Source organism: Anopheles bellator, chromosome 1 (assembly GCF_943735745.2).
Source record: "Anopheles bellator chromosome 1, idAnoBellAS_SP24_06.2, whole genome shotgun sequence".
Lineage (NCBI taxonomy): Eukaryota > Metazoa > Arthropoda > Insecta > Diptera > Culicidae > Anopheles > Anopheles bellator.
In genome coordinates this window covers 33,224,905-33,251,413 of record NC_071285.1, presented here as the reverse complement: position 1 = coordinate 33,251,413, position 26,509 = coordinate 33,224,905, and the positions used below count along the sequence as shown (strand labels likewise).

General features: G+C 42.6%; 4 protein-coding genes across 17 annotated transcripts; 1 reads left to right on the top strand and 3 right to left on the bottom strand.

Moving 5' to 3' along the window:
• Nucleotides 1-458: 458 nt before the first annotated feature.
• LOC131207841 (E3 ubiquitin-protein ligase RNF185-like) lies at nucleotides 459-6,012 on the top strand. 3 transcript variants are annotated; one of them, XM_058200482.1, is made up of 3 exons: nucleotides 459-829; nucleotides 3,744-3,831; nucleotides 4,416-6,012. In XM_058200482.1, the coding sequence occupies exon 3, from the start codon at nucleotides 4,450-4,452 to the stop codon at nucleotides 5,365-5,367; it is 918 nt and encodes a 305-aa protein (XP_058056465.1). In that variant the 5' UTR covers nucleotides 459-829; nucleotides 3,744-3,831; nucleotides 4,416-4,449; the 3' UTR covers nucleotides 5,368-6,012. The 3 variants fall into 3 exon arrangements, with proteins under 3 accessions (XP_058056465.1, XP_058056474.1, XP_058056457.1); XM_058200491.1 differs by lacking the exon at nucleotides 3,744-3,831 and having other exon boundaries at nucleotides 459-818; XM_058200474.1 differs by lacking the exon at nucleotides 3,744-3,831.
• A 2,466-nt stretch (nucleotides 6,013-8,478) lies between these two features.
• Nucleotides 8,479-17,031, bottom strand: LOC131206490 (WD repeat-containing protein 26 homolog). Of its 7 annotated transcripts, none has more exons than XR_009156797.1 (7): nucleotides 16,921-17,024; nucleotides 15,828-15,897; nucleotides 14,194-14,642; nucleotides 13,770-13,924; nucleotides 10,505-13,565; nucleotides 9,630-9,713; nucleotides 8,481-9,328 (listed from the first exon to the last, which is right to left on the bottom strand). XR_009156797.1 is itself a non-coding variant. In XM_058199056.1 (2 exons), exon 1 carries the CDS (start codon nucleotides 12,660-12,662, stop codon nucleotides 10,512-10,514), a length of 2,151 nt encoding a protein of 716 aa, XP_058055039.1. In that variant the 5' UTR covers nucleotides 12,663-13,530; the 3' UTR covers nucleotides 9,602-9,713; nucleotides 10,505-10,511. The 7 variants fall into 7 exon arrangements, 1 of the variants encoding a protein (XP_058055039.1); XR_009156794.1 differs by having other exon boundaries at nucleotides 14,270-14,642; XR_009156795.1 differs by lacking the exon at nucleotides 15,828-15,897 and having other exon boundaries at nucleotides 14,270-14,642; nucleotides 16,921-17,031.
• Nucleotides 17,032-17,499: 468 nt separating this feature from the next.
• LOC131206491 (transmembrane emp24 domain-containing protein 5) lies at nucleotides 17,500-19,022 on the bottom strand. 2 transcript variants are annotated; one of them, XM_058199059.1, is made up of 3 exons: nucleotides 18,897-19,019; nucleotides 18,165-18,554; nucleotides 17,500-18,090 (listed from the first exon to the last, which is right to left on the bottom strand). In XM_058199059.1, the coding sequence occupies exons 1-3, from the start codon at nucleotides 19,017-19,019 to the stop codon at nucleotides 17,860-17,862; spliced, it is 744 nt and encodes a 247-aa protein (XP_058055042.1). In that variant the 3' UTR covers nucleotides 17,500-17,859. The 2 variants fall into 2 exon arrangements, with proteins under 2 accessions (XP_058055042.1, XP_058055041.1); XM_058199058.1 differs by having other exon boundaries at nucleotides 18,165-19,022.
• A 294-nt stretch (nucleotides 19,023-19,316) lies between these two features.
• On the bottom strand, nucleotides 19,317-26,480 carry LOC131206124 (serine/threonine-protein kinase 3). 5 transcript variants are annotated; one of them, XM_058198540.1, is made up of 7 exons: nucleotides 26,121-26,474; nucleotides 25,201-25,284; nucleotides 24,974-25,038; nucleotides 21,868-22,676; nucleotides 21,418-21,798; nucleotides 20,800-21,350; nucleotides 19,317-20,729 (listed from the first exon to the last, which is right to left on the bottom strand). In XM_058198540.1, the coding sequence occupies exons 3-7, from the start codon at nucleotides 24,994-24,996 to the stop codon at nucleotides 20,559-20,561; spliced, it is 1,935 nt and encodes a 644-aa protein (XP_058054523.1). In that variant the 5' UTR covers nucleotides 24,997-25,038; nucleotides 25,201-25,284; nucleotides 26,121-26,474; the 3' UTR covers nucleotides 19,317-20,558. The 5 variants fall into 5 exon arrangements, with proteins under 5 accessions (XP_058054523.1, XP_058054522.1, XP_058054520.1 ...); XM_058198539.1 differs by having other exon boundaries at nucleotides 21,418-22,676; nucleotides 26,397-26,480; XM_058198537.1 differs by having other exon boundaries at nucleotides 21,418-22,676.
• Nucleotides 26,481-26,509: the final 29 nt, after the last annotated feature.

Genomic DNA, 26,509 nt, shown 5'->3' with positions numbered 1-26,509 from the left:
CTACCTGGGGGCTACATGAGGCATGAAAACTAGCGTAAAATTAATTTGTAATGTCAAAACGTTTACGCTTCGTGTGGCAGCAGAAATATAAAAACGAAATTTCAAACGTGTTTACGTTCGTGTTTTTGGTCCGAGAAAATAAAAATAGAAGAGAAATTAATTGATTTCTGAATATTTTTTTCTGTTTTTTCCGATTTTGTTGCTATACCAGCAAATAAGAACTTGAATTATTCTCTGTTTGTAAGCAAAGCGCATGCAAAAAGTATTTAAGCTCGGGTTTAAGCCTCGGCCGACCCGTAAACGTTTTGACAGAGGCGCAGCAGTTTGGCATTCATCTGTAATGTCAAAAACATTACGTTACGCCTCATGTAGCCCCTCAGTACCAGTTGAACCGATTCGTCAATCGACAATACAACAAAACGTCGAAGTGGAACGACCTAGAGCGAAAAGGCAAATAGGTGGTGGTGGTGGGTAATAGATTTCATCATTCAGTGGAACCGTGCGGACGGAGCCTCGGAAAAAGAGTCACCTCGTAGTGTGTGAAAATCGTTGTTCTACTATTGTGCATTTATGCCAATAGGCAGTAACCAACGAACTTCAGAGGTTGCGTGTGTATGTAGGTGTATCGTGATAAATTGTGTTTTCTAGCCAACCGGGAGCAATTTGTTTCAAAACACCGTGGTTCACGATTTTCATCAGCATCGCATCGTCGTAATACGTGTAACTTCGAACGCAAACATCACGTGCGAGAGCGAGAGATCAGCTTTGCGGTAGCTCAAGTGGCTGCTTTGCCTAGAAGTTTAGTGACGTACGCAAAGGTTCGTCAAAGGTGTGTACTCTAAAACCTCAAATCTTGTAAAACCGGAACTAAAGTTAGTTGCCTGCACTAGCACCGCCATACCTTGAGTACAAAAAATTCGCGTAACACCTAGCTTCCATTGCTCTGTCCGTTGAAAGCACATAAAATTCGTAAACAACTGCATGCGCTGGCTTTCAGTATAAACTCTATATGCCCTGAAAAAAGGACAGCGGGTTCCCTGCGCCTAAAGTCGCGTTGTTTTCTCTACGTTATTTTATGTGTTTTTAATGAGCAGAGCCGCCCGGTACCGCTTGGACTTGTACCCTTTATGTACAAAATACAACCTCTATATAATATACATCCCTTGGGAGTAGTTGTATCATCTTAAACCATCATCTCACATGACTTGCTTCCTTGATCGTCGCAATAGCAAACGCATGAAAGTGTTGAAATGAAAGTTGATTGTGCCCGTTTACTAGTTATCTATCAACACAAGCAAAAAAAGGTCCGATATGGCAATCGAAACGTTGCGAGTTATGGCTCACATTCACTCGGAACCGCTAAGGATTACTTGAATTAAAATGGTAGTATGCTGATGTGACAGTTAAATTTTTTTTGGAAATGTTCGCCAATTCGCCCTACACCCCCAACACGCGGCATGGTAGAGCGATGACAAGTTGCGCAAATCAAGGACTATTCATGATTGCCTTTCAACGGGCACTGGCTCTAGCTTGTTGAGGAAATTGTTACCTTATTTGCCTAAAAATATACTAAGTGGAATACGTCTTTATAAGGTACTTTTACAGCCACAAAGGTTGTTTAATCAAGTAGACATCAACCACCAAGCTACGGCTAAGCTTACGTGTTGTTGAAACCTATCAAAACACAATTCAAAGAATTCGAAACATTAATAATTCCACTGTGGATTCTATTTTGGAATGAGGCTTTGTTGCAGCAAACGACTTCTGGTAACCAAACAATTTTTATCCGATGTATCTAACGGAGCGATTACTATGGTGTAAATACTAAACGAAAAATGATTAACAAATTTCATATTTGTCAAAGCAACCTGAATGAACCGTTGAATCAATACCATTAGCAATTGGATAATCTAAAAAATCTTTCCCTTTTCAAAAGAGGTGTTGTTTTCTTTTGTGGCGGAAAAAATAGTATTGTCGCTTTCGATCATCTCCAGGTCATCTCAAATGATAACAACAATATTTTAAGGGGTCTCGTCGGGATCGGGTTTAAGATTTGGTTTTGCTCTCTTATATTTGCAGTTCTGCTTTTGGTCTTTGCTCTTTGTTGTTACCGCAAAGTGTTTGAAGTCCCATTGTTGCTTCTATAGTGCTTATCTGTTTCTATCTGGACAGCGAATTATTGCTAGACTTCTTGCGGTTTGCAACAAATTGTTTAAGTCCCAGTCGGCAACAAATTGTGACGTTGGTGATATTTCAAGCGCTCTTCCGTAATATGAGCAAATTGATATACGAAACTAGAAGGGGCACAAACCAAGGTCACACTATTATAGTAAACATTTTTGTTACCATCGACGCGCCGAAGAATTCGTACGAAATGATGACGTGGTTTGTGGAGTAAAATCATAGCATGGATGTTGCTTATCGCTGTCAATAGGCATACAAATAGTGTAATAAGGGACACTATATGCCAATAAGCTTGTACCAGCGGTGGAATCGATACTTCGCAACGGCGACACTTCTTCCTTATTTTGTAGCCAAGAAAAACTTGTCTTTTTATATTTTCACGTGAACTACTCGTCGCATCGCAGAAAAGGGGAAGGGACATGTTTAACTTCATCTTTTAATTTATAAGTCAAGATAGGCCACGGTTCAAATTTTCTACACTAAATATAAATGCTTAATCCAACATAACATTGAAGGGCTGGCTTACAAACTCCCAAATGTGCTGATATTAAAAGTAATCTATCTTAATAATGGAACCACACACGTTGGGGGTGCCTACGTGGTGCATTTGTGGCCAATGACGCCAGGTCACGTACATATGCAAAGCTGGACCAACGAACTGTTCTTGGTTCGTCCGGGGTAAAAAGTTCCCAACTCACACCATGAAAAAGCCCAGTCCTTGGACTAAACGGGCCAACACGTAAGTTCGTGACTGGTTAGCGGTACTGGAGCGCAAATCACAGCCCAAAACAACAAAACATACCAAAACACGTGCGAAGCCGTAACAACACTATGCTGGCGCGCGACAACTTTTAGACGACGTCATTTTATCCCAAATTGGGTACAAGTCTGGATACCAACAAGATTATTGATTTCATTATTCTCATTAGTATAGCTTAATTTCATTATTCTGCTGTCGGCAATCGGCTTTCCCACTTAAAGTCAGCGGATGCTCCTACAGGGGAAAGAAAGTGTATTAGACACTTTTTCGATGATGAATGGCAATAATTTTACAATGCTAGTTCAACATTACGCACCTTATCATGTGTGCTTTGCAATTGGAGTTGGAACTCGCCGAAAATCAAAGCCAAACATATATGTGCCGACTAATTTAAGAATATATGTACAATCAACTAACAATATATAACATGTAACTTGGGGGCTACATGAGGCGTGAAAACTAGCGTAAAATTAATTTGTAATGCCAAACCGCCTCGGCCGACCCGTAAACGTTTTGACAGTGGTGCAGCAGTTTGGCATTAATCTGTAATGTCAAAAACATTACGTTACGCTTCATGTAGCTCCCCAGTATAACTTATAACTTAGATTACTTACCAGGTCTAAGTCTACGAATGATTTTTTTAAAAAAATCACATTTTTATTTAATTCAAATGAAAAACTATATATTATTCAAGTTATGTGTCATCGGTAGATATACATTTCTCCTATGTTACTGTTATATCGAAATCTTCGTATTTTGAAGCAAATCAGTTAGTCAACCAATTTTGACTTCCTCGTAGGAATCGAAGTGATGCTTAGCCAGTACGTGTTCCATCGATAAAAATGAATAATAATCGGAAAGGGTCAAGTCTGGTGAATACAGTGGAGGTGGGTAGCAGCCCAGCCAAATGCTTTGATTGTATCTTGTTTGTACCAGTTTTGTTTTGTGTCGAGGCGCATTGCCATTGAGCAAAATTACCCTACCGTGTCTTCTGGCCCATTGTGGTCGTTTTGCAATTAACGCATGGTTTAAATTGATCATTGGTTGTCAGAAGCTATCGGAATTAACGGTTTCAGTTGGTTGTAGGAGCTTATGATACACCACACCGTTCGGTACCGTCAGAAAGTCCTGTTATGGAGTCCTCCGACGCTGTTTGCTTGTTAAGGTCAAGTTGTCATTTTTAAATGTTTTTAACCACTGCGCACTTAAAGCGCTGCGATCTTCCAAAAGCAAGCCTCGACTAGCATGTGAAAAGATTTTTTTCGACATGAAATCATTTGCTTGATGTCGAAACAAGGTATTGTTGCCCAAAAAAGCATAATTAGGAAGACCAAATTGACAGCTAGAGGCATCTTTAATCCAATCTGATATTTCCAATATTTTATCACTAATTTACTAACTTACAACCGCCTTTATAAACTGTATTAATGAAAAGTTTCTTCATATCTTTATGGTTCTACTCCTCTTACAGGTAACCAGCGCGACTGCAATAATTGTTGTAGGCCATGGCTTCGACGACAGAAATTCCTACCTCGGTGGGAAGCTCCTCTGCCTCAGCCTCCGCCCCCTTGCTGGAGGACCTCATCGAAGAGCCGGAATCTTCGTCCACCTCGTCGGCCACAAACAGTGCTAACAGAGCCTCGTCATCATATGGAATCAAGCTCGTTAACCCTTATAACCCCACTTCGTCCTCCTCTTCGAACAGTCACAGCAGTGCAACCACAAGCAGCGCTAACAGAGCATCGACATCGTACGGAGTAAAGCATACTCCCATACCCATAAGCATACCCTCTTCGAACAGTCACAGCAGCAGTCAGAAAAGGCCAGTCAACACAGTTGATCCTGATGATCAATCTGAAGAGAATCTGCAAAGTAGCACCATTGCAGCGGACGGTGGAGCCACCAATTCAGGTACCACCACCGACACCGTCGGTGATGAGGAGAAAAAAGACGACTCTGTGTTCGAATGCAACATCTGTCTAGACACGGCGAAGGATGCAGTAGTCAGCATGTGTGGTCATCTGTTCTGCTGGCCCTGTATTCACCAATGGATGAATGGATACCGTAACACCTGCCCGGTCTGCAAGTCATCGATAAGCAAGGAGAAGGTTATTCCCCTCTACGGGCGGGGTGGAAGTAAGGAGGATCCGCGGAAAACGGTCCCGCCGCGCCCGGCCGGTCAGCGTACCGAACCGGAACAACCGCACGGCTTTCAAAGCTTTACAGGCGACGGTGGTTTCCACATGTCGTTCGGTATCGGTGCTTTTCCATTCGGGTTCTTCACCTCTACACTAAACTTTGGCGATTTTCGTGGAGCAAACACTCCGCGAGAAAATACGCGCGAGTCGGAGGAGGACCAGTTTCTGTCGCAAGTGTTTGTCTGTGTGGCGCTCATCTTTCTGGCTTGGTTGGCTATGGCATAAAAAGAGGAAAGAGATGGAGAGAAAACGCAGTCCAAATTGTCGCTAAATCATGAGAAAAGACCAAAAATGTAATCTCCCAGTAACTACTGGGTGAGTGGGCCGTGGAGTATTGTTTGCATTATTTTAAATTCCTTTTGGTCTGTTTTTCCATTATTTGTTGTTTGCTAAACTGAAAAAAACTTGGTGCAGAAATGCTTCATCTTAGCAGCCGGGGCTGTAAAAACAGAAAATATAGATATATGTTGGAAGAAAAACATGAAATACATGCAGCAAAATGACGCTTTTATGTGATAATCTAGAAAAAATGTACACCTCTCAATGTTTCATTGTTAATGTTCGCAGTACGTAGGTGTTTGGAAAAAATATGCAAACATACCGGTATGTTTTAAGCTCTTTGTCTCACTCGCTCACTGTGTCAAAATAAGAAATGGGAAATACCCAGATTTACAGCGACCTCGTCTTGTTGTATACATTAGCTTGCAATTGCAAGGGCATTAAAAGGGCAAGCAAAATGTTTTGGAAAAAGCTAGGGTGCAAGGTGTAAGAGAACAACCGTAATGCAAACATTTATATGTGAAACAGGAAATGCTGTAATGTTCGTTAATTAAGCAAAATGAGACAAATAAATCACACATAAGCCAGATTTTGCGATGCGCAAGAGTCTGTTCGTTTTTATGCCTTCCTTTCCTAATGTAAATTATTTTGTTTGGTTTTCGATTGTTGTTTATCTTTTAATCGGTTAGTTGTTAACAGTAGTAGCTGATGAGAACTAACGGATTTACTGATTACTTTTATATGCTTTACTAGCAGACCCGGAAAATTTTGTTCCGTCTCAGAGGCTATAAGTAAGGAGCTATTGGATTTTTTCTAGTTCAATTTTTATTAGGATTAATATAAAAAATCTAGTATTTGAACGATTCTTTATATAATAATAAGACTTTAATATATAATTTAGACTTTTTTATGTTTTCTTTTTTTCAGTTAAGCACCTTGTGATACACTAGATTTTTTGTTTTATTGTCAGGCGCAAAATCAAGCAAAGCAGATGGTCTTCCGACCCGTGAACATGCCACATATAATTGACCATGGGAAATTAATTAATTAACTAATTTTCCCAATTCAGACCACAAACTGTGAAGGATTGGGCTTTTGATTTGTTAATGGTCATAGCGAACTTAAGCCCTCTTCACACCAAAATGAACGGAACGGAACGTTGCGAACGACGCGTTGTCTCATATGGCATTCTATAGGACCCTTCACACCGGCGTCGACGAAAACTTCGCACGGCGCGACGAATCTGTATGAAAAGACAACGCTCCGTTTGTGTCGCCTAAAAACTTTGGCCAAGGTTCGTATACTTGGTTTTTGGGTGAGAGGGGCGAAGTCTTGTGTTTTGACAGATTATTTGTGTTTATATTTGGAAGATCAAGACACATTGAATTTTTGGTGCGAGAATTAAAATAGTTTTATGATGAATTTGTGTTTGTATTACAAGTAATAATTAAGTTAAAATTATTTTGCATGCTTGTGATACGAAAAAAACGTCAATTGAGTAATCTTCGATTATTTTTTAACTACCCAAGATGTCTAATTGTTTTCGCCCGAACGAGAGGGCGAAAGACTTTTCCGTTGCCTGTCGCCGTCGTCGTAACCGGTGTGAAAGGTCGGAAAAAGCGTCGCGTCGAAACTTAATTAACGTTCCCTGTGTGAAGATGGCTTTAATGGGCGGTCCAGACGCTACGATATCTGACCGATGTCTGAATAATTGACGTTTCTCGGAGATGTCATTAATGTCGCTTACGCAGATCTACAAATCTGAACAAACGAGCATCAATTTGTGAACAAATTTCAAACAAGTGCAAGTTTGTCGGTTGACTTGTTGATGTTTTATTTTGGTCTCTTATTTATATTTTGGACGCTTCGTCAACGTTCGCGAAAGTGTTTAACTGAATTTATAAAAATTTACGAAAGTCTGCCATGTCTCTGGCAACTAAAAAATAAAAAATATAGTGTTCGCAATAAAAAGGCGGAGGCATACGATGCCATTTAAAAGCTATTTCCTCGACACTGTAACCTCTTCGCACGTTCTTTTTTCGCTTTTTAACCGAAAAGCACAATGTTTTGAAATTTGTTCACAAATTGCATGTCGAGTCTTCAGATTTCCACCCGCGGCAGTGACATTTATGACGTCTCCGGAGATGTCACTTCATGCGATATTGCATTGCAGATCGCAGCGTGTAGACCGGCCTTAAGGCAGATCGGAATTGAAATCTTTCTGGGAGGCCACACGAAGCGTAAAAACTAACGTAAAATTAATTTGTTACTGTTTACGCCTCGGCCAAAACATATAAGTTTTGACAGAAGCGCATCAGTTTGGCATTAATTTGTAATGTCTAAAAAATTACGTTACGCATCGTCTGTCCCCGCAATTTTAAACTCTAACGGTCATCGGTTGGTGTCATCGGGATCATCGGAATGAAAACTTCATCCCTTCTAATTTTCCTTGATTATCGTCGCCTAAATCATATGTTATATGTAATTAAATTTTTGGCTGGTTTATGTTTTGAAACATGATTAATACGGAGCGTTAAGCTTTAGGCATTAAGCCCGGTTCACACGCTACGATGTGTCTGAGCAAAGATTATCGCAGCGATTATCGTAGCGTCTGGACCGGGCTTAATGTGTTTGGTAGTAAGCCAGACACATCGAAGGAGTTTGAAAATTCAATTGGATAGTTGGCGACTTCATCTTCATTTGTTCCACAGTCAATACATTTGAATAAATGCATTGTTTCATTGATCTCATTCTCAATTATGTAGTTTAGGTCATGTTCATTCTTAGCTGCTAAAATTGCTCACTCACTCAACCATTCATTATTTCTGTAGTTGGCAATGATGTTTGGAAATACTCTGTTGACAAGTTCATCGTACAAAGTTACAGAAATTCTGCAGAAATCTTGATCGACCGTTGATCTTGGAATTACTGGCAGTGTTTGTCGTTTGTCGGCAGTTTTTTGTAAAATTATTTAGCTGGAAACGGAAATACGGAGACAAAACTGCAAAACGATAACACCGGGCAGTTGTAAATTATGTTTATTTTTTATGCAAAACATGGACTTGTTTGTCCACGATGAAGGTTGAAGTTTGCTAAATTGCTATAATAAAATCTTCAAATGCAATAACTGAATAAAATAATGAGCTTATTTTCATCGACGAATAAGATTACAATTCGTACATCATTGACCCTCTCCCCCACAAATGTCCATGAGTTTCATGATCGTTTATCTATATTTCAGTGTTGTTTTAATATTTATTTGCCATCAGTTTCTCTACACATGTTCGGGTAGAGCACCGTTTCGTTCGATCCTTATCGACTACGAAAGTTTAATAATCGTTTTGTTATTCGCCGTTACTTCAGCGCTCGCTCGTTTTGCTGCAGATCATGAACGAATTCCGTTCTACTGTAAGCAATGGCCTTCCACCTAATCCATTCTTGCTTCTCGCCAAAGACGCTGTAGAAGTGTCGCTGTTGTTTCTTTGTCGATTACGGCAGGTTTTTATCCACTTGCTATAATTTTTCTCTTCACTTCATAGGGATCTGTTGGAAGGTTTCATCGTCGTTTTTGCTCTGTGCAAGTTGAACAGTCAAATTCCAATCGGTCTCCCAACACCATCCATCCATTTATCTCACTAACGCCTTAGTGTAACGCTTTAATACGAATTTAATAATTAAGGGCTCTGCTTCTGCTATCAAGTTCAAATGTTAAAACTACCATAAATCCCTAAATTGTGTGTTTCTGTGTGTTTTCTTTTACTTTCCCTGCGCCTTTCACTTGCTCAAGTGTTATTGTTCATTCCTTGGTGTGTCTACATACTTCTTCCTCGTTTGTCATTTTCTCATCCAGTTGCGATTCTGTTCGGTTTCTTCTCTTCGTTGAGGCGACAGCAGACTGGTTGAATATCTACAAAGTATTCCAAACAAGACGGTATTTAACAGGGCCAAATTGAATCAATATGAAAAAGGTAGGAAGAATGAATTCATAACTGAGAGACTATGCTTAAAATGCTCTTCAGCTCACTCAAATTGAAATTAAAATCCTTCTCTGGCACTAGTCGGATTCGTACATAGTTCATAACATAAGCGATGTAATAAAACATTTTTATATTTATTTGTTCTATTCTCAAAGACATCTCAATCCATAATCTGATGGTACAGCGCTTAGCTACCTCCTAGAACTTTGCCGATTTCTCGTATCTGCGTACCTTTCAGCTTTCCCCCATTCGAAGATCAGAACGCTCACGCAAGCGTTTTTCAGTTTTCTTGGAGAAGTCGAACGTTTCTCGAAGCTATGGAAGAAACAAACAAAATGCGTTAATGTAAGTTAAACCAAAACAAAGGAAAACTGTTTAAATCATTTCGAACTTTGTGAATTTAACGTAATTCCAGAAAAACAAAGAAAAAGTACTCAACTTCAGGCAAACAGAGGGACGATAGGGACGATAGGGATAGGGACAGGGACGATAAACAAGAACAGGATATCAGGATCATGGTCTAATTGCAATAGCGAACTTTGCGCACGACGACCGTTCTGTGGTGAAGCATGCATATGGTAACCACGATGGGCTGGTCGGTCATGTAATGAGAATGGTGGATTCTTAGCCATTTAGAAGGACAAAGGAGACGTAGTTCGACCGGCTTAAGATAGAGTGCCTGCATTGATAGAATGGACAGAATTGCCGTCTAAACGAGTTGGTGGGCACTCGATCCCATGTGGTGGAGGGAATCTCTTTTAAGGCGAGGGCCGCTCGGAAGTTTTATAGCAGAGCGCAAGACGGAAGTAATCAACTCGGGAACGATTAAAAATGCGCCAAGTTGATGAGAAAAATGTGCTGCGCCTGTCGTGAGTACGCTTTGAACTGTCTGTTTACTAAGCCTAGTTCATACCAATCGATCACTTTAAGCAGTGCGCCGATATACAGTTTTGTTCTGTGATTTTTCTTCAAGCATAAATTGCAATTTGAATCGCTGCCAACGTTGGAATATTCCTCTTGAGTGGGGCTATCGCTGTCCTTCAACTGGTAAGTTTTTTTGCGGATGGAACATGTCTGCATACCTCTGCTTTCAATAGAAGACTCACCTTAACATTATGTGATATTCCAAGATGAGGTTGATAGTACTTCAATACTGCCACCGGCTCCTCCGCCACCTGGGGCACCGGAAACTCCAGAAACGCCACCACCGCCAGTACCACCACCAGATGAAGATGACGCCGATGATGACGACGAGGTGGCTGAACCGGTGGAACTGATCGAGGCACTATCGCTAGCTGCAGCTGCAACGGCTCCACCACCATTACCGTTAGCGCAAACTAATCCACCACCGCCACCAGCTGTGGTCGGCTGTTGGTGAATGCCAGCACCGTTCGAACTCCACTGTGTGTGCGGTTGCTGTGGTCCCCAGATACGAACCGTTCCATCGTCTGACGCCGAAGCCAACAGTGACGGATACACCGGATTCCAGCTGACACAGTTGACCGTGCGAGTGTGCCCAATGAGCGTGGCTAGTGGTTCCTCGCGTCGGATGTGCCAAATATATACCTTGTTGTCTTCACTACCGCTGGCCACGAAGCTTTCGTTTACTCCGCCGAAGCAAGAGTAGATTGTGTAATTGCCCTGTGTGACCCCTTGGAATCTCCGCACCAGGCACTTGTCCTGCAAGTCCCACAGGTGCAGGCCCTGGGACGATATGTTGAGCAACGCCAACCGGTCCGCTCCGTTTACGGAGAACGTCATGATAGGACACTGTTCTTGCACGATCCCATAGTCAGTGCGCGGATTGTCAAAGCTGTAGCCCCGTATCCGGTAGTGAGTATCGGCAGCCAGCACAGTTTTGTTGTCGGACAGAAAGGCCAACCCGTTCACACGAACGCCCTCCCAGTTGTCGTGCAAGCTGCCGTCAAGATCGACCATATAGAATTGACCACGGGTACCGCCTGTCACGAACCGGGTCCCATCACGGTTGAACGCTGCGCACGTCAAGCTATCGTCGGTGGAGTGTGAAAATTTCGTGATCAATTTCTCCTGCTCCACATCCCAGATCCAGAGATCGGGACAATCGTCTGGACCGCACGCAATGAAGTGTTTCGAATCTGGGCTCCATGCAATGTATGACACGCCATACGTGTGGCCCTCGAATGAACGCTTATTTTGCAGCCATAACTTCACCGGATCTACTTCCCATACGATTACGGTATTGTCCTTTGAACCAGTGGCTAATCGCAGTCCGTCCGGGGAAAATTTACAGAACCACACCTCATCAGAATGATCGTTCAGCACCTGTAGTGCCTGCAGCGGAAAACCGTCCGCACCGCAGTTATGATCGACTAGCAGTGAAACGTTCTCAAGGCTAGTACTCCAGGCCATATCGTGACACTGGCAGCGCTCATTCTGCATCTCCACAGCCTGGGCCAACAGCGACCGTAGTCGGCGCGGAGGCAGCATTACCGTTGCCGGGAGGTATGACTGCAATCGATCCATCAATCGAGTGCGCGACTTAACGCCTCGACCTTCCCAGCCAGCTCGCTGATACAGTTCCTGATTGTTCGTGCACATCATATACGATGACAGCTGGTGAACTCGTGGAGTTTTATGCTGCAACGGCGTAAGCTCGTTACGCAGCACGTGTAGGGCATCGATCGGGCGGCCCTCTTCCAGGAATTCGAGATATTTTTGCTCGAGCAATAGAAATTTCATCTCGTTCAGGCTGGTACGGTCAGTTTTGCTATCCACCATTGACTGCAGCTCTTGCAGATCGTGGTCTGCTTTCGTCCAATCGCCTGACAGGACGTGGGAACGGAACTTAGTCGCGGCACGGTGCTCCAGACAACAACCCGATTCTTGCATCAACATTTCGGCACTCCGCTCGAGACCGATGTCCTTCAAGTGCTGGCCGATCAATCGTACGATGTCCTGGTTAGTGCGATCGAGCTTCACAACTGTAGCTCGCTGCGAGTGACCTGCTGAGCCACCGGAGGAGGAAGAGGAATTGGCCCCACCACCAGCATCACTACCGTTGCGTGCTATCAGTCCATTGTTGGTCACACCATTGCCATCGGCTTCGGAGGCAGCGTTGCTACTATTATTAACGGTGGTAGTGTTGTTACTATTGCTGCTACTGTTCGCCACATTGTTGTGACCATTCAGATCACAGTTCGTTGAATCATCCATCGAAGACGGGGCTGCGGCCGTATCTGCCAGAGAACCAGCTCCGTTACGATTGTTGTTGTCGTTTAACATCTTTCGTCGTTTCGATTGGGGGCTCGAAGACTCGTCACTCGGTTGTTCAACCAACTGCTGTTGCACGGCGTTCTCCTGACCCTCGTCGACGTTCTCCTCTTCCCCCTCGCTCTCTTCGGAAATATCTTCGTTATCAAAGCCTCTATGCCCAATGCTGGACTCGTGCCTCTCTAAGAAACACACGGATCGAGAATGGGAGGCGTTTTGGTAGTGATTTTCCTGGCGCCCGGTGGAACGCAGCCGACTTTCCCCGTGCCGATCAATGCTTCTGTCTGCTCCACTACCAGCGCACTGCGGTCTTCCTCGTGAACTTCGTCTCTTGTTGCTGCAGAAGCCTCGATTAATCCCCTCCACTGCAACGCCTACTGTTGAGGTATCTTCTGCGCCTTCACCAGCTCCGCCACCACCACCACCACCACCACCTACAGCTCCACTATCTTCTGCAGCGATTGTACTGCTGATACGTGACCTTCGACGACCAGCGGCGGTGGTAGCAGCAGGACGACTGTCACCGCCGTCCCGTTCCCTCTCCACCTCTGCTGCCGACCTGACTTGCTCACTAGGTGCTTCCGAGCGTACTGCTGCTAAGAATTGTTCCTCCTGCTGTTGCTCTTGCCTGGGTGCGGCCACTTCGACACTTCCCGCTTCGCGCTCCCCTTCCGGCTGCTGTTCCTCCGCCTGCTCTACCACAACGACGACGATGACCGAGGACGGTGGCAAGCTGTGGAGGAGACCTGATGCTGCTTCCGCCGGCGGGTCAGGATCAGTCTTGCGAGCGCGTTTTCTCGCTGGTGGTCGTTCATTGAGGTCTTCGTCCGACGAGGAGGACCTTCCCGAAGAGCCGCCGCCTCTCGTGTTCTGAACGCAATCAATTTTGATTGTCTATTGAGGGCACCATTAAATCTGTTTGTATTTTTTGAAGCAACCAGAAGCAGAAAAAAGGTGAGAAACAAACTTATTGTAAAATTTAAAATCGCAGCAAAAACAAGGAAATTCAATGTTAACATGTAAGTAGGAGATATATATATTGCATTACATAAAAGGGTTCAGCGCAAGAAAAGAATGTATGCTTTTATCCTGATTCAACTAAAATTGTAATGGACTTACCAAAAAGGAAAAATAATGATGAAAATACGAACTGAAGAGTTCCGGAGTTGGTTAGCCTATTGCGACTAATCTCACTGCTGGTTTTGCTGCCGTTGTAGGTGATAGTGCGTTGTGGAATGCAACTACGTTTGGTCTCCACTTGGCGAGATTGCAAACTGAAAGAGTAATTCAAAAGCAAATCTAAATGTTTTGAGAATGGAAAAGCGCACTTAGCCTCAGAAACCTAATCCGTTCGGTTTGTCGTCGCAGCTCTATGTCACAGTGAGATATGTTCAATGCGTAATAATTGTTTTCGAGTGCTAGGACACGATTAGTTAAGTGCTGTAGATATAGCTGCTAGTTATGTATTACTGTAGGTCATAATCGCGTAATGACCAATTTCACCAACAAATAATACACGGAACAACTCGCGTACGGAGCTTACCATTAGGTACGGTAGCAATGTGCAATATGTTGTCAAGTACTAAGCGTTTCTGCTAAGTTTTTCTTTCAATGCCTACCTATCTAATGCTTGCTGCTGACGGCTGCTAGTACATCACTGCATCACACAACACCACCACCTCGACAACTGATGGTGCTTTCCTTCGTTTTCACTTTGACGTATCAAACAGCCTAGTGGGTAAACACTGTTGTCGTCCTGCTTACTCACTCATACTTTTGCTAACGTACCTTCTTCACTGGTTTGTCTAAAAGGCGACTGTTTTTAGTTAGTGCTGTACACACTTTGTGTTCATCTAGAGACCGTCTGACACTCATACACAAGACTAAGCATGCGAAAACACCAACACATTATTGTATAATCTTTCCCCAAAAACTACAAAAGCAGTTTGAAGGTGTAGACAACACTCTCGCGCACTGCTCACTTGTAGAATCCTATGGGTAAAAAATAGAGAAAAGAAGCATGATCGTCATTTTATAACCAAAAAATTATTAAAACACAAAAGTAAAAACCCGTAGCAGTGATAGACAGCAAAGAAAACAAGAGAGAACGACAACGTCCGTGTGGGTGTTAAAGAGACAGAAAGAGAGAGCGAGAGGGAGGGAGAGGGAGAACGAAAAAGTATCGCGCATAAAATGGAAAAAATGGAGATATTCCCACTACAGTGTCTGTGTTGCGTGCTTCGCATCGTTTTTTGTGAAGTATAGGGCATTAGCCGCCAGCTAGTCTTCATCAGCTAGCATCAATTATTTTTATTATAAACGGAATTGAGGAATGACATTGAGTATGCAAGAGTGAGAAAGCATGGAGGAATCACTACGCGGATGGCTTCCACATTCAGCATTCAACCAGCTGATCTCATGTCATGATAGGGTGCATGCATAGGTTAGTGCAGTGGAGACAGAATGCATTTTTTCTGATTCCAAAGCTACATCCATCCATTTAAAAAGTCACACGTCAACGAAGAATGAAAAACCGTTTGAGCAGCAGTAAACGCGAATAAGAAATTTAAAAACAATTCAATCAATTTTCATTGTCTTTAAGTAACTGCAGAAAGTTTGTTTTGCAAATGGTAGATATTTTCTTTGCTAGATAAATGTTGACACAGAGATGAAATAGAGCATGCGATACAAAATAATTAATGGAAATTATTTTCCTACAACTGACAACTGCTATCTGTAATTGAAACACGCACACGCATACATATGGACGGCAACACAGTGTGGTTCCGCACAGATGTCACTTATTATCAAGAAGTATTTCTGCTTCTTTGTTTCAATCAATAATATTTCATGTACTAGATCATGTTCGACTGCAAAACTTTGGTGGATCATCATGCACAGAATTATCCGTCTGTTTGCTTGATGTTAAGATTAATGTATCAATCATGCAATATCATGAGGGTAAAGTTTGTGTAATTTGTCATTTGATTTTACGAATGTTTTTGTTTACGTTTTCATATTTCTATCGACCTGTTCTATCAAAAGCACGCACACGATTGTATGCTTGGTCGTAGTATCGACTCATGAAACATGAGACTTCATTATATGAAACTACCTCAAAGGACACGGCGCTACTACAACCGTATGACACCCGTTCTTATTTCTTTGTTAACTCACCGACACCAACTCATTACACCTACACTGACGAACAAGAGTCCAGCTCTTTTTTGTGGTAGTAGTGTAAGCTCTGCTGAGCAGAAGGAGAAAGAGAGGAAGAAAGAAAACATTTTGTAAAATAATATTTCCTTTCACAACTCGTGCTGATTCATGAAAACAGGCTAGAGAGTGGCAGCAAACGCACACATGTAATTGCACTGGTATATAACCAGTTTTTCCTTGTTTCCAATGGCACAAATGCTCAACGCACGTCGAATAACGAAACTTATCCTGCCACATCCCGCTACTTAAAACAAACCCGTTGGTGTAAGCGGTACTGCTTTTTCCTTAAGGCTAGGAAATCATGTTCCTAGCAGTTTTATGGTATTGTCTGAGCAATAAAGCAAAGCTTAAACTCGTTTTCAATACGACGAAGAAAACGAGAAGTAGGGCAACATAGGCCGCGATTACACAGACACACGATGGGAATAGAACGCCAAGAAAACTACGACCGATTTGGAATTGTTTTCAAAACTTCCTTTTTTGAACCACTCAGAAGTTTCGCTTTTCGCAGGACACATGTTTCACTTGAGTTGTTCATACGCCACACATCACAATCTTTTCAATACTCGTTATCCAACGTCAATTCATAAGCTATTGCTACGATCTGCAGCTAAATAAAAGTTATGCCGATGCCATTTTCTAACTAACAACATATATGACATGAAATACATAGATATTTGCTCTTTGCACACGCTCTTTGCACTCTCATTCACCGTTTGCCGAAGCGAATTCGTATCGGATACTGTATTTCCACAATATTAAGTAATGCTTGTAGTACTTATAAGTAATACTTGCAAGGAAAAGCGTGGAAAAAAGTGGGATTTAGCAGATAAACACATACACCGCTGCTGCTGAGGAGACGTCAGTAACTGATGGTCTTTTTTGTTGTTCTCATCGTGTTCTTCGATTCAACTCTTTGTTTCTTGAAAAAAGCCCTTCCTTCTCTGCATCAACCATATTTAGTCCTACGCACTCCACGAAAGCCAGTTGCCACACAGAGCAAGTGATGTCGAGAAACTGAGCACACCTTTAAGATTGATGCGTGAAATACCTTGGAACCATCGAAAGAACCAGAGCTCCTTATGGTTTTCGCATCAAGCACCAGCACCCGAAGCAACTCGACACAAGCAACGAAGTAAACGTAATGATCAAACCACAATCTCCACAATAATGGATCGATGGCACTGAAATATGCCTTCATTGATGCCTATTGGAGTGGTGTGCATGGGATGAAGCTGCTTCAGCAAGAGTGAGCAGGATAACAATAAAGAAAAAAATGGAAACAGTGCCACATTACAATAGTGTAAGTGCGACCAGCTAGGTTGACGAATGACAGCAGCAAACGTAAGAAAATCCCACGATTGGTAGATTGCTTCGGTGGTTTAAACACATCGTTGGGTTCCGGTATTTAACATCGTCCAATTTTCGCCGCTCGTAGGTTTAATGTCATCTTATTTGTAAAATCGCCTTCAATAACATTAAAACCCGTTCGTATAACAAATAAACGCTGTAAAGTTACGCAGGCATTCTAGGCGCCTAACTAGAAAAATACAAATCAACAGTGTTAGCAAATCAGCAACAAATCAGTGTAACGTGGCATAGACACAAAACTCCACTGAAATAATTCGGTTTCGTTTATTGGTTTATTACTAAAGTACGAGTAGAAAAATTAACAGTCGTCATCGTGCCCAAATACTTTGCTCTCGGCTGCAATTGAGGTGCTGCATGTATTTCCTACAATTTCACTATCAGCGCAATAGTGGCTATGCACAGAAGAGATCAAAACATCTCAAAAAATTATGGAAGAAAGTCGTGGTGGTCCGCGGTGGGCCCTCTCTCTTGGCTTCCCTTATCTTCTCAACATGATCGATGCTCATAACGACCAACTGTGGCAGAGTGGTCCGGAAACTAGACCATCTTGCTTAAACTCACAAACCCAAAGACGGAATGAAAAATTACGTATCGGTCACCCAGCACAGCGTACATAATTTCAAATGCGGCTCTTGCCACTGGTTCCCGTCTTGATGTCGAACAGCTTGCGCACAAAGTACACTTGCACCGAGGTGGTAAAAACGATAACCAATATCTGAAGCACGGACCACTTCCATACATAGGCATTGTTGTCCACAATAAGTGCATAATCGCGAGCTTCGTTGTTGCGCGAATGCGTCTGATACTGGAACATTGCATTCATGTTGCGTTCCACCGTCGAGATGGTATTCTGTGGGTAAATAGAGTTTGAAACACTCGTTTTTAACGCAAACATTGATTAGGTTCATCCGATTTGCGACTTACCGTAAAGTTGTTCATGTTAACGTTCAGATCCTCAATCTCTTTGGTGAATTTTTCCCACTCCTCATACCGAATGACGGTGATGTAGAGGTTAACCAGCTTACTGGCGAACCGTGAAAATTGATTGTCTATGCAAACAGCATAGAATCCACCCATAGCTGCGCCATCTGTGTAATCGCTGGACGCTTGCCACTGGTAGGGGTGGACAATTTCACCACGCGGATTGCGTACTGCGAATCCGGCCATTCCATCGCCACCTCGGATCACGTGAAAGCTAACGTACAGCGTACTGCCTTGCCTCACGTATTGGAAGTAGCAATCCTCTTTACCGGCTTCAATGTGTACTTTGTAGTCCATGGCCACCGCCGGAAGAGTATCATACCACGCACGATCAGAATCGGAAAGCTCTAGGGGCTGATGATGTGCAACCATTGGCGGTGGTGGATGATGCTGACCCATCATTTCTGGCTGGTTTTGGAACTGTGGTTGAGCCTGGTGCTGCTGCTGCTGTTGCGGGGAAGGACGTTGCTGGAATTGTTGTTGTACCGGAGGAGGATGTTGCTGAAATAGCTGTTGTTGCGGAGGTGGATGTTGCTGAAACTGCTCTTGCTGTGGAGGAGGATGTTGCTGGAATTGTTGTTGTGCCGGAGCAGGATGTTGCTGGTGGGGTGGTGGCGGTGGCGGTGGTTGTTGCTGTTGCTGTTGCGGGGCCTGCTGCTGGTGTTGTTGAGACATTTGCTGTGGCTGCTGCGTTCCGACAAGAACCACAAGAGGGCAAAGTAGCAAAATATACGCCCATCGAAGCATAATTCCACTGAAGATTGTACGGTGCCACGTAAATCCTTTCCACACTACCATCACGTTCAGGTTACTGTGTGCAACTGGTAAATGAGACCGCGAGCTGGTGTGAGCGAGATGGCTACTGCTCGCCCTTTCTAGCTCATACGGGTGTTGGAATCACCGCACGTTTGCTGCCGGAAAACATACTTACACATCTCTAAATGCACAGTTGTTCCATAGCATTGTTTTGACAGCCACGATGAAGAGTTTGTTGTGTTTGTGTGTGGTGTGTTTATGCCGTGTGGCCGCCGAAAATTGTTTGGTGTAACGTACAATAAAATTCCATGGACCGTTGTGCTATAAATGCATGGCAATCTTAAAGTTGAACTTTATTTTTCTTCATTCATCTAAGCGTGCTTGATTTTCTTACGGATTCTTCCTAGTCATAAGACTTTTTCAGTATTTGCTTGTTTCGACGAATGTGCGCCTTGTTCATTGCACTTCACGTACCTATTACACGTCGGGAGTGAATATTCGTATTGAAATAACGTCTTTATTTTCTCTTTTTTTAAACTTTGGTGAGAACGTGAGTGTTTGTCAATCCTAAGCCCTTCGTAATGTTTTCCTTCTGTTAGCTCTGTACAAATCACCCTAAATTTCGATATTGCAATACAATCTGCCTTTGCAATTCATTCTGCATATAAACTCTCCATTTGCTTGAAGATTAATCACGTTAGAGAGGTTTCATATACTTGTATAATCGTTTTCTCTTCTCCACTACGAATCAATTAAATTTTATTGTATTGTATTGATTATTTTTTTGGGTTCTATCGATTGAGGTTTAACTTTTCAAGGTAATTCAATTTTTGTCCCAATTTCTGGCACCTGTGTTTTAGAACATATTTCGCGTCCCTTTCTCTTCCCTTTTTCGATGATGCTTCAGCATTACACCTGGAAACTGCATTATTTCGCTCATGTTGTGCTGCCGGAGATTATGGGTAACATTACATATTTTGCATTACATTTTTTGCCACAGTCCCATAACGGGTTGCAGGAAAACGAAAGATGATATATCTACGCAAAGCATAACTGTTTGACCAGATCGTTAGGCGTCCATTACTTCGGTGATGGGGGACGGAACATGATTTCAGGAATCCGACATAACCGGGCGACATACATCGCACAAAATCACAAACTCTCTATCTATCACCATCTTCAGATTCATTGACTTCACCGATGATTATCGTTAATAGGAGTAATGAACATGTAAAACAAGCAAATTGTAACACGAACACATCCGTGATGTCTCTCAGATCATTCCGGTTGGTCGTAGCTCAACCTAATTAACTTAGCTAATTTCAAGCAAATGCAAACGCAGAGATAACGGAGGAAGGTTGATAGAGCAAATAAGATTAAAACCATCCCTACTTGTTTAGCTTGTTACGTGGAATAAAATAAATGGCAAATCTGCACATTTTACTGTTTTCATTAAAAATTGTAGAAGGAAACAACAAAAAGATGACAGATTACAGATGCCAAAATAATTTGGCGGTTATAAAATAAGACTGAACAGAAGCACTAAACACTACCGTGCCTTACTGCCGACGGCGGGTTGCGTTAAAACTCTTCCAGTTTCTGCTGGCGCTTCTGTTGCTTGGCTTCGATTGCATCCAGTATTGGTTGCCGTTTGGCAGTGTAACGCTTCTTCGTTTCCGCCAGCTCTTTTTCCATCTCCTTGTCAAGGCTGGCCAAACGTTGCTCCAACTGTTCATAGTTGAGAAACTTAAGCTGCGAAACATAAAGGCATCTATTTAACATCAGAACTAGCGGTTACATCCTTCCCTTTGTTCATTCCTACCGCATCGTATTCTGCTGCCGTTGGCTGAAGAAATTGCATCTGGTGCACGTTAGGGCTCACCCCCGAGATTTGGTTGAGTTGCAACTGCAGGTGCGATTGATATCGTTGTCGTTCGTCATTAAATTGTTGTTGCGCCTTTTGTTGTTGGTGCTGTTGCAGCTGATGTTCGTCGTAGCCCTGCGACAATGGCGGAGCGGAAGGAGTGACCTTGCCCGGACTCGCTAAAATCGGACTGTTGCCAGATTTTTTGACCTGTGGCTGAGGTTGCTGTGATGTAGCTACTATTGGTTCAACAAGGCGTATTTGTTCGTTCTGCAAGTTCTGAGGAGAAGCTGATAGTGTTACGGGAGTACTATCCGGTGATTGATTTACGTCCAGATCACCAGGCGAACCATCGTCGTCGAAGCAACCAATTTGCAGCTGTTGATGATGGTGATTGTTGACTTCAGCCACCTTGCTGTTGCCGAAGCTGGCCGCTTCCGCTTCCTTCTTGTCAAAGTGATCGAGAAACAAGGGACGGTACTTTGGTTTGTCTGGATTCGTATCGTGTCCTAGAATGTGAGAAAAATGCATCTTAAAGATGGCGAAAGAACCAGCTACATCTGGAGTGAAAGTTACTTTTCATGGTCGATTCCTCCGAATCGGAGTTAATCACCATCGTTCCTAGGTTCGATTGAAGCTCAACCATGGTTCCATTGTCTGGCACAAGTGTACCGCAGTCCGTATGAGCAATCATAGTGCCATCCCCCTCGTCGCTCCGTCCAGGAACCAGTGTGCCGCAATCTGCCGTAAATTCCTTCATCGTACGCGAGTTCAGCTGATCGTCATCATCCGATTCGCCACCACCATCGTGACCATTATTGCCATTACTATTATTGTTGTTTTGCAGTTGCTTGTTTGCTTGGCTGATGGCTGCTGCATGCCTGTAGCTTTGGTTTTCTCGGATCTCTTTTGCTTCCGCAATCATGTGGTTAAGTATACTGCATGGTTTGGCGTTTCCTAGAATACCGAATAGATCACAGTAATTAAATTGCACTACAACTTTTCTCGTCACCTTCGCCTTCTTACGGATGAATTCGTGAGTTAACAAATCGGTGGCAGTGGCTCTCTCCTCCGGGTTCTTTACAAGACACAAACTAACGAAATCGATAAATTCCGGTGACCAGATGTCCGGATCACGAAATGATGGTGGCGGTTTCGTCGGGATCATAAATATTGCCCTCATAGGATGAATATCCCCGTACGGAGGTTTCCCTTCAGCCATCTCCAAGGCCGTTATACCAAGTGACCAAATATCCGCCACACAATCATATCCGATCTCCTCGATCACCTCTGGTGCCATCCAGAAGGGCGTACCAATAACGGTATTCCGTTTGGCCATCGTATCTGTCAACTGACCGGCAACACCGAAGTCAGCCAGCTTGGCGTGACCCTCCGAATTAAGCAGTATGTTGCCCGCTTTAATGTCACGATGAATTTTTCGTCGCAAATGTAGGTATTCCAATCCCTTCAGTGTATCGATCAGGATCGTGGCGATTTCGTCTTCCGATAGAGTTTTTTTGCGCAAACGCATTATGTCTGATACACTACCCGCCCCGCAGTACTCCATCACGATCCAGAGGTCTGTGTTTTTGAAGTAACTGCCGTAGTATTTGACGACGTACGGCGAATCACATTGCTGCATGATGGAGATTTCCTTGATGATTTCCTGGAGATCCGTGTCCACGGGAACCTGCTTTATCGCCAGCACCTGCTCACTTTCCTTATGCAAAGCCATGTACACCGATCCATAGCTACCTTCGCCGAGCTTGCAAAGAATATCGAACACCTCATCTGGTTGGCGAGTTAAGCTTTCCTCCGACAATTTCTTCAGCTCACTGCAAACAAGGAAAAATGGAAAACAGAGATTTTGGCTGTAGAATCGATAACAATAATAATAATTACAATTAATAATTATAGTTTTCTTCTAATCATAGTCTAATCATAGTCTAATTCTACAATATTCCAAACAAAGATAGAAATATGTAAATCATACTAACCACCATTGATCGAAAACAAGTGGAGAGAGGAATGTATGTTCACTCTTTAAACAAATTATATCCATGTGCTTTGAGTTTTACAACAAATTGTGAAAGTTGTGTGTTACACAAAGATTATTCTGAGTAGCCCCAAGTAGCCAAATTAATTTTTTCTTCAAAAATGTTTTTCAAACTTTTCCTTTTGGTCGCCGAACACACTAAATCATGATTTGCAGAAAAGTAAATGATTATTGCACTTGTATTTCTTACTTAACGTTAGATATACCACATCGGTCATTTTGACCGGTCTGGTGCAAGGGTATGTGTACGTTTTTATCTATCTATCTATACATATAAAAATTGTTGTTTGTCTGTTTGTATCCCATTTTCTCTAAAACTACTAAGCCAATGTGCGTGAAATTTTGGCACAGCGTAGTTTCGTGATCCTGAATTGTGAATAGGAAAGTTTGACCCTCCCACACGTAATGCAACAGAAGCCAATGCATTCAAAACGAGTGACTGGTGCGGATTTTGGTCTTGCGGCATCATCGGCGGCCGTATGAATGAAGAGTTGCAATTTTACACCATTGGACTATTATCTGTGGGGGATCGGTGAAAGACAATAAACTAGCAACTATTGACGACCTCAAGGTCGTAATTCACACTGCATTGCCGAGATAGGACCACAGGCAGCCGAAAATGTACTCACAAATGGGTCGATCTAATGGGCTACTGCCAAGTCAATTGTGGTGGACATTTGACCAAAACAGTTTTTCATAAAAAATGTCTTGAATGCACCTTTTAAAAAAAGTGCACGCATCGAAAAATATCAAGCCGTTTGTTTTTAATAACCAAATAAAAAAATGTATCATATATGGCCCACGCTCATCCTATTGAAAACGATGGATGGATCTAGTGTTAATGCCGAGTAGGAAGTTTTCTGGAAATGGTTTATCGCTTCATGCCCCCACGAAGCTTGAAACGTAATTATTGATGGCGCCAACCGTCGAAAAACAAAAGCGACAATTATTAAAACAATACAAGTTTTCTTCTGTTTCCGATGGTTTATATTTGGTAGTAAAAGCCCATTACAATGTGATGAACAACCGGCATATGACAGGTTGGGAACAACACTCCTCGTCGTATTTTGCGACGAATGTTCATTGCATTAATATAAATAAATATGACATACATAACAACAAAAATCGACGAAAATTTTGAGCAAACCTTGCAATCAGAAATTTCATTCCTTTTTAAGTAGGAGGAAAATGATTTGTAATTCAATAATCTACATTGTTCTTCCACCTTTGGAGAATCCTCGCATCTGAAAGAATGGTTGCTTCGCGAGAAGCATTATGTTTTACAAGAAGTGCGTGATGAGTATTCTCAAAGGATAATAGTGGAATATTGTACGGCTTTTGGAATAAGAGTTAGTTAGTTAATTAGTTATCCGGCTACAACCGCCGAGCGGTCTTTACCTGCTGCAGGGAACCTTTACACCGCTCGCGATCGAGAGCCTAAAGAGAGCTTGGAACAAGAACCAGTTCGAATTCGCATAGAATTGCAGTCGAAAGAAAAGGTTATCCGTTAACTCTGGACTAAGGCTTATCAAATACTCAGCTAAAGAAAGTAACTGTGTGGCAAAGAATTGTTCATGAAACCTTTCCAGTCGCTGTTTAGTTCCAAAAAAACACGATTTGAGTCGATTTGCCCAATGTTACGAGGAAAAGAAAGTAAAACATGGTTAGTTTGCCGGCCTTTTTTCTTGTTGGTGCCTGCCTCGGCGAGTGAAAAGCAACTGCCATGGTCGAAGGTTCTTCATAACATAACGGTACAAATCGTGGTACGTGACAGTTTGCCTCTAAAATCGTTGGAACTTTCGAAACATTGCAGACTATGTTCAGCAAATAAAAAGACGAAAAATGAAAAACGCCCATTACAGCTTGAAGAATGGTTAAAAGTTATGTTGACGAAAAGCCTTGCAACCAAGCTGGCGACCAAGCAGGGCCAACCGCATACGTCATTAAAACATGTAAAAAGGCCCTTGAAGTGAATAATGACGTACCCGACTCCCTTTTTATCTTCATACTTTCTTCTAGATAGCCTGGTTTTCGTCAGTAGAAGCAAAGAGCGGCAAAGGTTCCTTGGATACTTACTTTTTCGAAGACATTGCCAACATGCGTAGATAAGCACCGTAGAAGGTTTCCGGCGGCACTAAATGCTGATTGTGAGAAGGCAAAGGAACGCCGTCAGCGCGCGATGGGTTTGATAATAATCCCCAGAACAGTAGAGCGGCACCACAAGCGTTTCGGCCACGAATACAAAAAAGTAAAAACGAAACGCAATCGCACCAGGAATCAAAAACAAAAAACAAATACCTTACCGAAAAAACTAAATTTAAGAAAACAAAACACTGCGTAACCTCACAATCGCACACTCGCCTGCCTCAACAGCCGCTACCGGCCAACTGGAAACGGAATTTAAAAGAAAAATAAAAAACCGGAACAGAAAAAGTATACTTCTCTCACACTTTCGTAATCATTGGTGTGTAAGAGGGTAACTGCATGATTAAACAGTCCATTCCCTTTGTTTATCTCAGGCGCACTTTGCACTTGTAACTTAAATTTAGTAACTACACAATCTTGTAAATCGTAGGAGCACGCGGGCACTTTTAGAGTTGAACGGACACTAGTTTGTTTGTGTGCCTGTTTCTAAACACTATGTTATTTACTAAGGCTCAGCGTTTGCTTCACTAATGGACCGGGTCGTCTAGGTTTTCATTGTTTCTACATGCTGGGACGTTAATGCTGCGTTTTATTATTGTTAACATCTGCTGCTGTGGTACATAACAGTTCAAATGAGTTGGCTACTAGCACTGCCGTACCTTGTCTAGATAATATAATATTCGGGATCGTTTAATAACAATTAACGATGAAATCGACACAACGATAATTCACTCGGTGTGTTGTATGTGTCGCTGGCGTTTTTTTGAGTTTTTTTTACTTCCATCGCCATGCAATTATGTTGGGTATGGAGAACGCGGTTGTTTATGCTGTTAATTGTTATTTACTGAACAGATCACGGACGAATTTTATCTTCTTAAGGTGTAACAGTGCCAGTAAGCATCTTACAGTTCTTACATCCTCGTAAATACCCGACAAACACGAATTCGTGCGAGCATTGAGTGTGTGCCGGTGCATAAAGTGCATTCAATGGTACGAGATGAACTTTTGTTTGCCCCGCAGAATAGCATGAAAATGATTTTATCAAGAGATACTGGGCCTTTAACTTTTCTAGAATTACCACCTATCTTCGGATCCATTTGGCCGAGTGTTTCACCTTCTCGTAAACCTTCGCACGGAACAACACACGAATTAACTAGGATTTTTTTCCGGTGATGACTCTGTATAAAATGGTGTTTATGTGTAGGTGGGCTACACTTTTCAAGGCGCTCCGATGGTTCTTAGCAAGCAACTGTCTATGTTGCATGTTGTCGCTACTTTTCACTAGCACTTTTTCATAATTGGGTAATTTGTAATGTGCTGGAAGCGGAGACTGCAAGCTGAAGTATTTCCCTACGAGAATATTGTGTACCGCGGATTGGATTGCCGCAAGCTGCTACACGAAGTACGAGAGTGTTCAAGAAAGTTCGGAAGTGTTTACTTTTTACCGCACCTAATAAACTAATTTCA

Bases quoted from the DNA above. Each gene is read 5' to 3' on its own strand.
- LOC131207841 (XM_058200491.1), top strand. From the start codon at position 4,450: ATGGCTTCGACGACAGAAATTCCTACCTCGGTGGGAAGCTCCTCTGCC.
- LOC131206490 (XM_058199056.1), bottom strand. From the start codon at position 12,662: ATGTTAAACGACAACAACAATCGTAACGGAGCTGGTTCTCTGGCAGAT.
- LOC131206491 (XM_058199058.1), bottom strand. From the start codon at position 19,019: ATGGTAGTGTGGAAAGGATTTACGTGGCACCGTACAATCTTCAGTGGA. The intron at 18,091-18,164 runs GTAAGTCGCAAA...ATTTACCCACAG, and splicing joins TTAACATGAACAACTTTACG to AATACCATCTCGACGGTGGA.
- LOC131206124 (XM_058198539.1), bottom strand. From the start codon at position 24,996: ATGTTGGCAATGTCTTCGAAAAA. The intron at 21,351-21,417 runs GTAACTTTCACT...CTCACATTCTAG, and splicing joins GGAGGAATCGACCATGAAAA to GACACGATACGAATCCAGAC. The intron at 20,730-20,799 runs GTAGGAATGAAC...TATGTTTCGCAG, and splicing joins CGGCAGCAGAATACGATGCG to CTTAAGTTTCTCAACTATGA.